This window comes from Prionailurus viverrinus, chromosome C1 (genome assembly GCF_022837055.1).
Source record: "Prionailurus viverrinus isolate Anna chromosome C1, UM_Priviv_1.0, whole genome shotgun sequence".
NCBI classification, from domain to species: domain Eukaryota; kingdom Metazoa; phylum Chordata; class Mammalia; order Carnivora; family Felidae; genus Prionailurus; species Prionailurus viverrinus.
The window spans coordinates 6528803-6542840 of NC_062568.1; the positions used below are offsets into that span (position 1 = coordinate 6528803).

The following is a 14038-nucleotide window of genomic DNA, read 5'->3' on the forward strand; positions in this document are numbered from 1 at the left end:
GAAATGAAAGAAGGAAGTTATTTCAGAAGCTTTATAATCCATTAGAGAGTATTTGCAAAGATTTTAAGGAAGGTGCTCTCCTAAATTTCTTAGAATATTCTAAACTAAATTAATTTCAACTGGGCTGTATTAAAATGTATCTATATATTTTTACTCTGCTACACAGTACTTGTGGGTGGGAAGGAAGTTTTTACAAATTAAATAACACGTGAGTCACAAATGCCTTAATTTGGGTACCCACATTGTGTAAACTTTGTGTTGCAGTATTCTTGCAGAAACACTTCACTTACAATCTTGTTTCTTACAGGGGCACCCGGGGCCTCCTGGATCCAGAGGCAAGCCTGGCATGCATGGGTACAATGGCTCGAGAGGTGATCCAGGGCTTCCAGGAGAAAGAGGAGTTCCTGGCCCAAGAGGCCCCCCAGTAAGACCTCCCACAGCTCATCCTAAAGGGAATCTTAAGTGAAGGGCTCTACAGTGGGCACATGCTTGATGTGCTCAAGAAACAGAATTAGTACAAGTGTGCCCGGAGCATGGCGAACAGATAGGGGTTAATGGAGGATGAGCACGGAGAGGTGTGCAGGACGTAGAGCTCTTGGGCATAGAAGACTGCGGGGGGGAGGCTGGATTTTCTTTTCCATGCCATGGGAAGGCACTGGAGGATTATAAGGAAGGAAGCAGTATGAGCTGATTGATGTTCCGTTAAGATGCTGCAGGCTGCTGGACAGAGAATGGATAGTAAGGGAAGGAGCAGGGAGGTCAGTTAGCAAAACTTGTATTGTTTATCCTTCAGGGTCCGCTGCAGATTCATAAACCCTCTAGGTATTTCCAACAGGAAGGAATTCAATATAGGAAATTTGGCATGTATTGGAAAGACTGGAGGAGTGGAACGCAGGGGCCACTGCAAGACTATGATTTCAAAGGCTCACACTTAGCTGAGATCCACGAGACAGGAGGCTGCTCCTGGACATAACCACTGCCTCCCACCCCATGTCGAGACACCAGCAAACAAACACTCAAGCGTCTAACCTTTCCTGCTTGGCAGTAACAACAGTACCAGGAAGAGGATGTCTTCTTCACTTCTGCCTTTCATATCTCATAAGTACATTGCCTGGATGGACCCTAAGTCACATCCCAGCTGCAAAGCAGTCTGGGAAATGTAGTTTTAGCTTTCTCATCCCCATAATGCGATAAGATAAATGGAAGGTGTTTGGAATGGATGTTCAGAAACAGTTGACAATATCCAGCACTTGAGGGAACTTTACTGCTTTTAGGTATTCTTTTTTTATTTTTAAAATTTGGACTTTTATTTAAACATAACTTTAGCAAGCACTGCTCTTTCCTCTTATCCCCCTGATATTCTCTTTCTCTCTCTTTTCCTTCTTCTCACATAAAGATAGGAGATGATTTGCCCTTTCAAAACTGATTTTCTGTGACTTTTTCAGCATTTCCACTTCCCTATAAATACCATTTCCCAAGATTCCTTCTTAAAAGTTTTGTTATCACCACTGTAGTCATCCTGCTTTCTGTTCACGAGTTTTCCATTTCCTCCCAATTCTAGGGGAACTGAGTAGAATACAGAACTCATAACCAATTTCCATATTCACATCCTTCTTTAGTTCCAAGTGAGAACAACAACCGTCTTCCATAGTTACGCTTCTCAATCACCCTTTGTTTTCAAAGGTGTAAGTTCAGTCTTGTGAATGCATGTTTCTTAAGATCTTCAGATGGTCAAACCCCATTCTGTTGAGTGTCCATGAACGTTCAGAAGAGGAATTTTTGATTTTGGCTTTCACAGAGCATGTGTAGTGACCACAGTACAGAAGCATGTCGTAATAGTGGTTTTGCAAAGCAACTTTCTTACCTTTGACCCATTTCATTTGTAGTCCATCCTCACTTGGCCCAGTGGTGTGAGATGTTAAGAATGACTGTGCACGCTGACACCACATAAAGCAACCTTAACATCCAAGGGGGAAAAATGACAGTTGTTCTCTGGCTTTCAATGTGTCTTATTAAGATACTAAAAACTCTCTTAATGTTAGTTACGAGTACACAAGGAAAATTTTAAAAAACAAATACTGATTTAGTATATTGTCATTTAAAATGTACACATTGAAAATGGAAGTGTTTCAGTTCTTTGTAAAAACTACCAAGAGTATTTTGAACGGGGCCTTCCTCTCCTTATGTAACCTATGATATAAAGTGAATACATTTTCTGTGCTTTGGTGAGTTGTCCTACTCTCTCCTGCATTTGGATCAGCTTCTGGTGCTGTGAACTGTATTGAAGAGTCCCGTCACCACTAGGGTCTTCTGCCTGTGCCATTTCCTTGGGAAATCTTCAGCCTTTTTGTCTCAGCCATTTCCCTTTTTAGTGTTGATCCCTGTGTCTTCATGGAGTCCCTCTGGCTCAAGAGTGTCCACATTCCCACGATCATTCAGTTGTTTCTTCTCTAACTCTACTTACGTTCTGTTGGAATTTCTCTGTAGCTTTATCATTTTTCATTTGCTCACTTCACTTTCATCTTTGATGGCCAATGGCCTCTTCCAACGGTCTGTTTTCATGAAATGTCATTTGGGTTCATCACTGGAAGATAAGGAGGCATCACAAATACACACTTGGCTGGTGTGTGTGTGTGTGTGTGTGTGTGTGTGTGTGTGCGTGTGTGCACAAGAGCACATGCCCATGCATGCTAACAGGTGTACAGTGACCAATCACTGACAGACTGAAAGGGACGATGGGACCAGGGATCATGATTCGCACCTGTTACTTATAGCTATCTGTGGACCAATGAGGTAGCTGCAATTTGCTACTACTCGGTCAACGTGCAGTTAGTCAGTCAATATGAGGTGGTAACTGAAATTTGAACCCTTTCATTGGAGGACTGGTGCTGTTGAACTTAACTGTGGAACTAAAATTCGTGCCTGTTGAAACTGTGTGAAGCAGGGACTGTCTGTATAGGCCAATCGGATGCTCAGGGAAGACGGTTGCTGTAACTTACCGCAAAAGCCTGAAGTTTCTCCCACTGGAAGCGAGGTCAGGACTTTTCTAGGAGGGATTAACTTTGAAATCTGCACGTCCTTTGTAGGAGCTTGATAAATGGTAGAATTCTTATGTGTTTACCAAATTAAGTTATATCAAGATATTCAGTAGGAAAACTTTGGGAAAAGAGAATACATTGAATTTTTTCATTCACTTTTTAAAAATACTCTACATAAACTTGCAGCTACCTACAGAAACCTTCTAAAAGGAAGATTTTCTGTTTTTTAAAGTTAATCTTACAAAGTTACAGAGGCCCTGTTTTGAACATGACAACTAAAATGGATAAAAATCAGTTGTTAAGAAACTATTTCTAGAGCCTAAATTATTAACTGACAATTGAAAAATTGTTTACTTGTAAGAAGTATATATTTGCATTATTATGTCTGAGGGAAAATGAAATTTTCCTGCTGAATAATTAGTAAATGGCTATGTATATTATTATATAATATGTAGCCTATATATATTATATATTTATAAGATATATGTATAATATAAATATATTAATAGATACTCTCTTTGGAGATTCTTTAATAGATCTTAACTGAATTTTGAATAAATATGTATGAGAACCTTAGGATGATAGCAATAATGAAGAAATGTCCTCTAGTGAAACATGACCATAATGGTATTTTACTGGTGAGTAATATTTCATAACAAAAGAAAATACTACAACGGTAATATGATTTTTCCCCCTCCTAAGTGAATATTTTATTTTCAGGGCCTTCCTGGGGAAAATGGAGAAAAAGGAAATTCTGTGTTCATTTTAGGTGCCATTAAAGGAATTCCGGTAAGTTTTATGATCATAGTGAGTTTAAAATACTATTTTTCCGCTAAGTAAACCCATCCAGGAAACACATGGACATATCTCTTTTGAAATGTCCCCAAGCACACTGTTTTTAATCATTACCCTGACTCTGTAGATGGCATCATACTTCTTGTGTGAAGACACTTAGCTTTAATTGCTCAGGCTATAAAACTCCAGTACCTCCCAATCGTTCTTGCACAGTGCAGCAGAGACACTTATTTCCGGGTTTCTCAATCTTAGCACTGCTGGCATCTGGGGCCACATAACCATTCCTTGTGGGTGTTGACTGCGTGCATAAGATGCTGAATGGCATCTCTGGCCTCTACCCATTAGATGCCAGTAGCATCCCTCCAACTAAATAATATCTCCAGATATTACCAAGTGCGCCCTGGGAGGAAAGGTCACCCTAGTTGAGAAGCACTGATTTATTTGTAGTGAAAATATTGTAATGTTAATACCTGCTATCTGGTATAAAAGGAATCACTGCTCTTGAACTTGAAAATTATGGAAACTTTACAGCACTATCCTTGGTAAATTAAATGCTTTTGTGTTTCCATACACAATGATATACAAACTTTCAGAAATAAACTCTTGAATGACCATCTATATCTCTAATATGAGTACCATGCATGAGTTAAACAGATCAGTAGACACAAGCCAAGAAGGAAAATACAGTTCATTTCCAAGACATGGTCATTTCTCTTCAGAATATTCTACGACATTTAGGTAAAACTTAAATTTCTTCTATTAGACCCTGAGTTTCATGCCACCCAGGATGGGCAACACCTGAATGCTGATTCCTTTAGTGAGGTCACATTATTCGTTTGTAGCCTCTGAGCCTATACACGGCAACAACTATGCTTTTGTTTATAGCTTAAATGATATGTTAAGAAACTTAGCAGCAAGAGGAGGGTCACTCTAGGCACCAGGAAGGAATAAACTTTTCCTTTCCTACCACTGTGATCTTGAGCATCCCCTCAAACTCTCTGAGCCTCATTTTCCTTTTCTTTGTGAAGGTAAATGAAATTACTGTCTGCCCTGCTGTCTTCTCAGCACTGATGATCTATTGTAATAATTAAAAAAATTTTTTTAATGTTTATAAATTTATAAACATTATAATGCAATGTTTATAAATTTATAAACATTTTTAATGTTTATTTATTAACAGGGAGAGAGAGAGAGAGCAGGGGAAGGACAGAGAGAGACAGAGGGAGACACAGAATCCAAAGCAGGCTCCAGGCTCTGCGCTGTCAGCACACACCCCGACGCGGGGCTGGAACCCACGAACTGTGAGATCATGACCCAAGCCGAAGTCAGACTCTTAACCGACTGAGCCTCCCAGGCGCCCCAAAACAATACTTTTAAGATCCCATAGCCACTTCACAGCCATTTGGATGGTTGTTTAAAAAGTAAGAACAAAAACAAAAAGAAACCCTGAAGTGCCTGGGTGGCTCAGTTGATGAAGCATCCAACCTCGGCTTTGGTCATGAGCTCACAGTTCATGAGTTCAAGCCCCACATCGGGCTCTCTGCTGTCAACGCAGAGCCTGCTTTGGATCCTCTGTCCTCCCCCTTCTCCCCGTCCTTCTCTCACTCTTGAAAATAAATAAAACATTAAAAAAACCCAGAAAATCTTAAGTGTTGACTATTATGGGGAGAAGTGGAACTCTTCTGTATGGCTGGTGGGAATGGAAAATGTGTAGCTGCTCTGGAAAATAGTACGAGGGCTCCTCAAAAAATTGAAATGTAGAATTACCTTGTGATCCAGCAATTGCATTTCCAGGTATATACCCAAGCGAAATGAAAGCAGGGACTCAAACAGATGCTTGTACACCCACCCTAGCAGCATTACTCATGACAGCCAGAAGGTGGAAGCAATCCAATGGCCCATCGTTGGATGACTGGATAAACGGAATGTGATCTCTACATACAATGCAGTATTATTCAGCCTTAAAAAGGACAGGAATTCTGACACATGCTACAAGGGGGAATGAACCCTGAGGTCATTAGGCTAAGTGAAATAAGCCAGTCATAAAAGGACAAACAATGTATGGTTCCACTTATAGTGAGGTTCCTAGAGTAGTCAGATTCACAGAGACCAAGAGTAGAATGAATGGTGCCTGCCAGGAGCCGGGGGAGGGGAACGTATTGAACGGCTACAGTTTCCATCGGGCAAGACGAAAAGTTCTAGAGACGATTACACAACAGTGTGAATACACCTAATGCCACAGAACTGTACCCTTAAAATTGGCCAAAATGTTAACTGTTATCTTATGTATACTTTATAATATATTTTGCATTAAAAAAGCTATATTCAATAAAATATACTCTTTGCATTTTTAAAGTGTGTAGTCTCAGGGCAGAGCCACTAAGCTGTTGATCCACCAAGAGGCAGGTGTGAGAGAATTTCCACATGAATTCCCTTTCCATCCCTATAGGGTGATAAAAAGGAGCAGGGTGTCCATTATAAGAGGCAAGTTCTGGCAGTTAGACCAGAGACTGTTAAACTGTGATGAAATGGGACCATTGAGTTGAGAATTAAGATTGTAAATGGAAAGATGAAAATCTCATCTTGACTCTGTGTCATAATGACTCCAGCAGTCTTTGTCTGGTTTTGGCTGAATCGAAGCACGATTCCAGGCCTGGGAATGGACACAGAAAGTTCCCTGGGTGGAGCCCTCCACGGTTGTCTTGTCCACGCTGAAAAATTGAACAGGCTGCACAGAAAGTCCAAATAATTCCTGTGTGTTCTCCTCCCTTTGCATCACATGTGTTTGGGGAAAATGGTGCCTCTCTTCTAAAGCAATGCATCGTTACTATTGCAGGGTGACAGAGGGGACCCAGGACCTCGTGGCTTGCCGGTAAGTCTCCCCAGCAGGCCGTTTGCTTCTATTGCTTCCCACACTGTTTGTATCCTAGCAGGACCGGCTGCAAAATTTGCAGAACCCACCGGGCAAAATGAGAGCTTTGATCCCCTGTTCAAAAATTATTAAGAATTTCATGGTGGTGACAGCAGAGTGTTATATCAGGCATGTGCCCCTGTGTGACCATGCAGGTCCCAGGCCCATGAACTAACGGTCCTGGAGTCTCCACAAGCTGCTGCTTACCTTCGTCTTCTGTTTTTTAGTGGTCATTTGGCCTTACTCAGGTGCATACATTCACTTAATAGTTGGTGGAAACGACTTTGCTTTATAGCATTCTGCCTGCTGAATCAGTAACTGTGTATTGCATTTAATTTTTTGCCCCATCTTTATCTTCCTGAAGTTGTTTTTTTTTTAATTTTTCAAAATGTTTTTATTTATTTTTGAGACAGAGAGAGACAGAGCATGAGCAGGGGAGGGGCAGAGAGAGAAGGAGACACAGAATCCGAAACGGGCTCCAGGCTCCGAGCTGTCGGCACATAGCCTGATGTGGGGCTTGAACTCACGGATCGTGAGATCATGACCTAAGCTGAAGTCAGAGGCTTAACCGAGCCACCCAGGCGCCCCTATCTTCCTGAAGTTGTAAATTAATGATTGTATTAGTTTTTTGCAGTTAATCAATCAGTGTTCACAAGATTAAGATTGACAGCAATTATGCCTCTGAAGGATTAACCTCTTATTTTGCTTGGCAACTTTCGGCTGTAGACGGGCTTGCTTTCCCACATTACTTTCCTCATAACCCTTCGGGCTCAGTTCGACGTAATCAATGAGATACCTTCATGTTGTCGTTAAAATAAATACCAGTTCATCCTCCTGGAGACAGGGATTTCTTGCATGCTCGCAAATAATTTGACATGGGCAGAGTTGGTGGGAGAATAGAGCCTCTCCCCACACTTCTAGGAATGCACAGCTGTAACCCTTCCTTGTGAATTTGTGTGGAATTATGCTATCATGTACATGGTGCAGAAAATTGTGACTGAATCACCTTAATCTTGAATCAGGGGCATTTCTATTCACATTGCTCTGATAGGGTATGTCTTAAAAATATATTAAAGTGGAGCGCCTGGGTGGCACAGTCGGTTAAGCGTCCCACTTCAGCCAGGTCACGATCTCTCAGTCCGGGAGTTCGAGCCCCGCGTCAGGCTCTGGGCTGATGGCTCAGAGCCTGGAGCCTGTTTCCGATTCTGTGTCTCCCTCTCTCTCTGCCCCTCCCCCGTTCATGCTCTGTCTCTCTCTGTCCCAAAAATAAAAATAAGCGTTGAAAAAAAAAGTATAAAAAATATATTAAAGAGTATAAATACAGTCATAGTGTAATATTCATTGTTATTAGCTAATATGAATGTTTTAAAAAGCATCTTGACATATATCAGTTTTATAACATATATAGAATTTAGGAGTAGCTGGTAATAAGTTTTCTTTGTTCTTTACTTTTGCTATTGCAAGATTTATTTATAAACAAGTAGGGGCGCCTGGGTGGCTCAGTCGGTTAAGCCCGACTTCAGCTCAGGTCACGATCTCACGGTCCATGAGTTCCAGCCCCGTGTTGGGCTCTGGGCTGACCGCTCAGAGCCTGGAGCCTGCTTCCGATTCTGTGTCTCCCTCTCTATCTGCCCCTCCCCCGTTCACGATCTGTCTCTCTCTGTCTCAAAAATAAATAAATGTTAAAAAAAATTAAAACTCTAAAAAAAATATATAAACAAGTAGGTTGATCTCTGGGTCTTAATCCTAAATGTAAGAGTTGGTCACACCTGCCAGACTATTGCTGTCATGTAACTCTGTGCCCTTTTTTTTTTTAACGTTTATTTCTTTTTGGGATAGAGAGAGAGACAGAGACAGAGATAGAGACAGAGCGTGAGCAGGGGAGGGGCAGAGAGAGAGGGAGACACAGAATCCGAAGCAGGCTCCAGGCTCCAGGCTCCGAGCTGTCAGCACAGAGCCTGATGCGGGGCTCGAGCTCACAAGCCACGAGATCATGACCTGAGCCAAAGTCCGACACTTAACCGACTGAGCGCCCCAGGCGCCCCACTCTGCACCCTTTTAATGGCATGTCAGCTGCTGTGAAGATGCTCCTGCTATAGGGCAGATGTGTCCGGGACTGTGATTTCTTTGGAGGTTTTTAATCCACCTTGGATTACACGCAGCTCTTACTGTGACCCATGATTTTGAATCTGAGTAACTAATGCACTGATTGTTCTCGTGTTTAGGGATCTAGGGGTGCAAGAGGACCAGCGGGCCCAATGGGACATCCAGGAGAACCTGGGTTACCAGTAAGTACAGCACTGCTCATTCTGGCCCTTAGAAAACCCAGCCTGTATGTTTAAATTAAGCAAAAGCCAAAAAAAAAAAAAAAAAAAAAAAGAAGCAAATTGAAACCTCGGGGTGGGTAGGCACAGGTGGGTTGTTTGAGAAGTTACCACTTGATGAATCTGCATACGCCACCTCCCCCCCCCCCCCCCCCCCCCCCCCCCCCCCCCGCCCACCAAGTATGAGTTTGTCTTGAAGCCTTGAAGCAAGGGTCCTCCAGGGAAACAAGCCATGGGAGGAAACAGCCAGGAGGGGGAGACCAGCAGCATGTTTTAAAGTTCAGGGTTTCCTAAAGAGGATCTTGAGACAACCCAACGCGGACCCGTTGTGATTTCTGTGACTGATACTTGATTTGTGCCTTTTTGCCCTTGATTTAGGGTGCTCCGGGCCATCCTGGGAGACCAGGCTTGAAGGTGGGTGGTCATGAGTAAGATGCTACAAATGGAGACTGTCCGTGTATAATGAGATTAGTGACCACGAGATTTGTCAGAATTATGTCTTTCCCTTATTAGACTTCCCCAAATATTTAATAAACTTCACTTAATTGCTTAACCAGAAATCTTACTTGCTTGTAATTACCTTTTAAATATTCAAAAGCAATTACCTTTTTTTTTTTTTTTTCTTTTTTTCCCTTTTCTTTCCCAGGGTAATCCTGGCGTGGGAGTGAAGGGGCAAATGGGAGAACCGGTAAGAATCCCCTATTGCGCGGAGGAGCAGACGTGAAAATGTATGTGCTGCCGGGGCGGCGGGGAGGGGGAGGCTGTTCTGATTGTCACTTCAATCGTGTTCATTATCCGGTTATCGTGTTCACTGCCCAGTTTTATGGCTGAGATGCTGTTTTTGCTGAGTTATTATGGCACCATTACCCTTGACTGTAAAATGACAGTCCTGGGAAAATTTACCACTAAATTCAAGTTAACGTATATGACACATTTTACCCCAGCAAAAAGAGATTGAACATTTCTGATAATTTAGCATATCCAGCATAATGGTTTGTTTAATTACTGTATTGCTTGGCTTAATTTCACAAATTTCCTCAGAATCCTAAACTCTACACATAAATAAAAATATAAACACCCGGAACCAAAAGCATTTAGCGACGCAGTCTCCCACTCTCTCCTGCCTCATACCTATGCTCACTGTCCCTCACCCCTGCCTCCCTCACATCCACAGTCCTTTCTCCTGAAGCATGAAACTCAGCAAAGATAAGCTTTAGAAAGGTATTTTAAGACGGCAGCTCACCTGGAAACAATCTGAATGTCTAACAGTTGGTAAGTGGCTCGTGCCACAACTGTGGGCAAGTAGATATTGAGCATCTACTCTGCCAAGCTAAGATCAGTGCTGGATATGGGGATTTTTAGCAAGACCGACTTGATCCCCACTCTCATGGAGTCCCAGTGTGGTTGGGTAAGTTATGGTGCAGGCATTTAGCAAAACGACTCTATTGCCCAAAATACACTGGAAGACTTCATGATGTGCAGACATGCCTATGACATAATGTGGATCAGAAAGTACAGGTTACTAAAGTATAAGGTCAATTAAAACAACACAACAGGGGCACCTGGGTGGCTCAGTCAAGCGTCCGACTTTGGCTCAAGTCATGATCTCACAGTTCGTGGGTTCCAGCCCCGCGTCGGGCTCTGTGCTGACAGTTCGGAGCCTGGAAACTGCTTCGGATTCTTTGTCTCCCTCTCTCTCTGCCCCTCCTGGACTCACACTCTGTGTCTTTCTCTCTCTCTGTCTCAAAAATAAATAAACATTGCAAGAATAAGCATGGTTATATTTACCAAAACATGTTACTCCCTTGCTTATGTATTATTTTTGCATTCATTTAATCATTTATGCACATAACATAAATGCTTCAGAGCAGTGGCTGTAACAACACCATCAAATATTAGGGTACATCAAAAAAAATAAGCCTAGGTCCCTAACCTGGTTCTTCTGTAGTTTCCAGTTATAGGTAGGGATTGAATTATTGGCTCTATTATTTCATTTAAATTGGAAATAGTATTCTTCTTCCCCAAATCCCACTTAACAAAAACATTAATGGCTTAAAAATTATATATTTGAGAATCTTTGTTCCACTCGGTGTAGTAAGTGCTAAGCATTTTATGTGCATTGTCTGTTTAATAAAGTAATAATACTTTGAAGTAGACAGTGTTATAACTAATCCCCAGTTCACAGAGAAGGAAGGTGAGATTCAGAGGAATCAAGGAAACAAAGGCTAGGTAGGAGAGATTTTTAAGGAACTTGTCCAAAATGACAGTCAGTATGGGCCTAGTTTGCAAACACAGGTGACCAGCTCTATCATCTGGTCTTAACTATATCTAAGTGCAGAATGAATAGAAATATTCAGATAAGTAAAAAAAACCAATTATCTGCTAATTAAGGGTGAGAATTTTTGGTTGTATTATGGCAAACCCAGTTCAGGGGACATTTTATTCCCAAGAGAATAACATTTCTAATGACATAAATGACAACTTTTGGTTAACTATTCTATACAGAGAGCTTAAACATATCAAAAACAAATTAGAAATAACCTAAATCTAACTAGAGTAGGATGGCTTAATAAATGATAGTATAGTCTTACCGTAGATTATTGTGTACACACTAAAAATCAGGTTTTTGAAGAATTTGTAGTATAATTGGAAAATGTGCAAAAAATATTATTATAAAAGAAAAATACAAAACTCTTTTAAAACTTGAAACTGTAACAAAATATAAAAATATAAACCATTGTGTGTATTTTAAATTATGTTTATATATTCTGTATAGCATTCTGATTATCTTTTAAATTGTATTTAACACATCATTTGATCACCTACATGTGAGTACATAGGTACATTATCCAAGGTATGTGTACAGATACAGACTCATAAGCACACACACCACAAAGAACTATACCAAAGTTTTCATAGAGATCTCTGATGATAGGATTATGAATCGCTTATATTTTTAAATTTATCTTTTTTAATTTTAATTTTAATTTTAAGTTTTCTTTTTATTTTAAGTAGGCTCCATGCCTAGCATGGAGCCCAATGTAGGGCTTGAACTCACGAACCTGAGATCAAGACCTGGGCTGAGATCGAGAGTTGGACGCTCAGTTGACTGAGCCCCCCCAGGTGCCCCTAGTTTGTTTTTGTTTTTGTTTCTGTTTCTGTTTTTTAATTTTATTTCTAACGATCAGTATTATTACTGGTGAAAAACAATAAATACTTTAAGTTGCATGATGTATTTGCCATGATTTTTGTTTTAAACTCATGACACACAGGACTGTATGCATTATATGACAATACATGGGTGAAATTCTTCTTTGTTTCAAATTATATTTCAAAATAAAGTTAATATGAAATTCCTATTATCTTCCTTTTTTTTTAAGGGTGAAGTTGGCCAGCAAGGTTCTCCTGGACCCACCTTATTGGTACAGCCACCTGATTCTTGTCTGTATAAAGGAGAAAAGGTAATTCCCAATCCATATGTTGCCTTGATAAAGTAGTCACAGCCAGCATTTTCTGAACATGTACCTATGCCAACAAAGTGCTGAGTGCCTCCAGGAATCAGGGCATCAATCCCAGAGCAACCTTAGCAGATGAGTACTGTCATTAGCCCCATTGTACAGACTTGGAAAATGAGGCTTGGGAAAGTTACCCATGTTCTCAAGTTTATTCAATTGCTGCATCACAGACCTAGTGTGGGCTGCTAAATTGTGACATGTCCTCCAGAATATAGTGCCCCATTGATACTGTCTTTGATATATGGGCCGAAGGGGCCACTGGAAGTCCAGTTGTCCTTGAGATGTTACATATGGGCTTGACGTTTTGATCATTGAGAAGGTAACAGGTATGTAGAAGTGGACACGTAATAGAAGTTTGGCAAACATCACTTCCCCTGTCAGCCTGCGATACTTACTGATGTTACACTTGCCACACCCAGATTCTGTTGTCAGTTTTCAATTACTGGGTTAACTTTCACTAACTTGCTCAAAATGAGCCACTCCTCTCAATGGCTCCACTCCCAGCTTGCACCTGCTGCTCTGGTTCCATGGTGGTCACGTCCCCTGTGCCCCACGACACGACACCTCTCACACAGAGCTGGTCTGAATAGTCGGGTTTAGGAACGCTCCTGGACCTTAATTGCTATTGAGCAACAGTTGAAGAATAATCCTTTATTTTGAAAATTAGTAAAATGATTGTTGAAAGGGGTAAGTTCTGAAAAAGATGGAATTCAGTATGTTAAATAATAAGTAAGAACAAACCAGATAAATATTCATTGTGATTTTTAGGGCATAAAAGGAATGCCTGGTGTAACTGGACCTCCAGGACCACCGGGACCCAAGGTAATTTATTGAAATACCTTTTTTTTTATTTGTATGGTATGCTATATTCATGAAAAACAATGTTTTGCATGGATCTTTATCATTGCTTTAAATGCTAATGTATGTTAATAGAAGTTTTCACTATTTTATCATAATCCCGTGGGGCATCTATTCTAAAGTACTTGTTTCCTTTAAGCTGCCAGCAGTAATTTTTAAATCTCATTTTGTTTCTGAATGTCATGTTGCTGAGATATTGCTGCTTGAATGCCTCTGAATGTTGTCATCTCTTTAAGGGAAAACCTGGATTTGGGGCCAAAGGAGAGAAGGGTGTTCCTGGGTTCTCAGGACCGCGGGTAAGGCTGGTTCATGCCATCCCTGCTGCCCCTAATGTCAGCGAGTTGGCTTTCTCTCTCCTATTTTTACAAAACTAGATCAGCATTTCTAAGAACTCAAAGTGGAGGTTTTCTCAAACAGGAACAATATATTTTGGATACAAATGGTGTAATAGCGACATGTTCAACAAAACGTCCCTTCTGTTGGCATCATTTAGATAAACCAGGTGGGCAGAAGGTAGAATTGGTGGGTAGGAACAGGATTGTGGCATTTCCTGCGTGGTTCAGTGTCGGTGCAGTAGCAGCTTGGAATCGTTCATTT

General features: G+C 41.0%; 1 protein-coding gene across 11 annotated transcripts in view; it reads left to right on the plus strand.

Annotated features, from left to right (window-relative positions):
- Positions 1 to 14038, plus strand: part of COL4A4 (collagen type IV alpha 4 chain) — a 135498-nt gene that overhangs the window by 47448 nt on the left and 74012 nt on the right. For all 11 annotated transcript variants that reach the window (XR_007154992.1, XM_047872283.1, XM_047872288.1 and 8 more), the window contains 9 exons: positions 308 to 424; positions 3759 to 3827; positions 6670 to 6705; positions 8970 to 9032; positions 9447 to 9482; positions 9715 to 9756; positions 12449 to 12529; positions 13352 to 13405; positions 13678 to 13737. Coding sequence is in view for 10 of the 11 variants with exons in the window: in XM_047872283.1 (XP_047728239.1) it covers positions 308 to 424; positions 3759 to 3827; positions 6670 to 6705; positions 8970 to 9032; positions 9447 to 9482; positions 9715 to 9756; positions 12449 to 12529; positions 13352 to 13405; positions 13678 to 13737 (558 nt within the window). In the remaining variant the exon portion in view is untranslated. The remainder of the gene's footprint in view (positions 1 to 307; positions 425 to 3758; positions 3828 to 6669; positions 6706 to 8969; positions 9033 to 9446; positions 9483 to 9714; positions 9757 to 12448; positions 12530 to 13351; positions 13406 to 13677; positions 13738 to 14038) is intronic.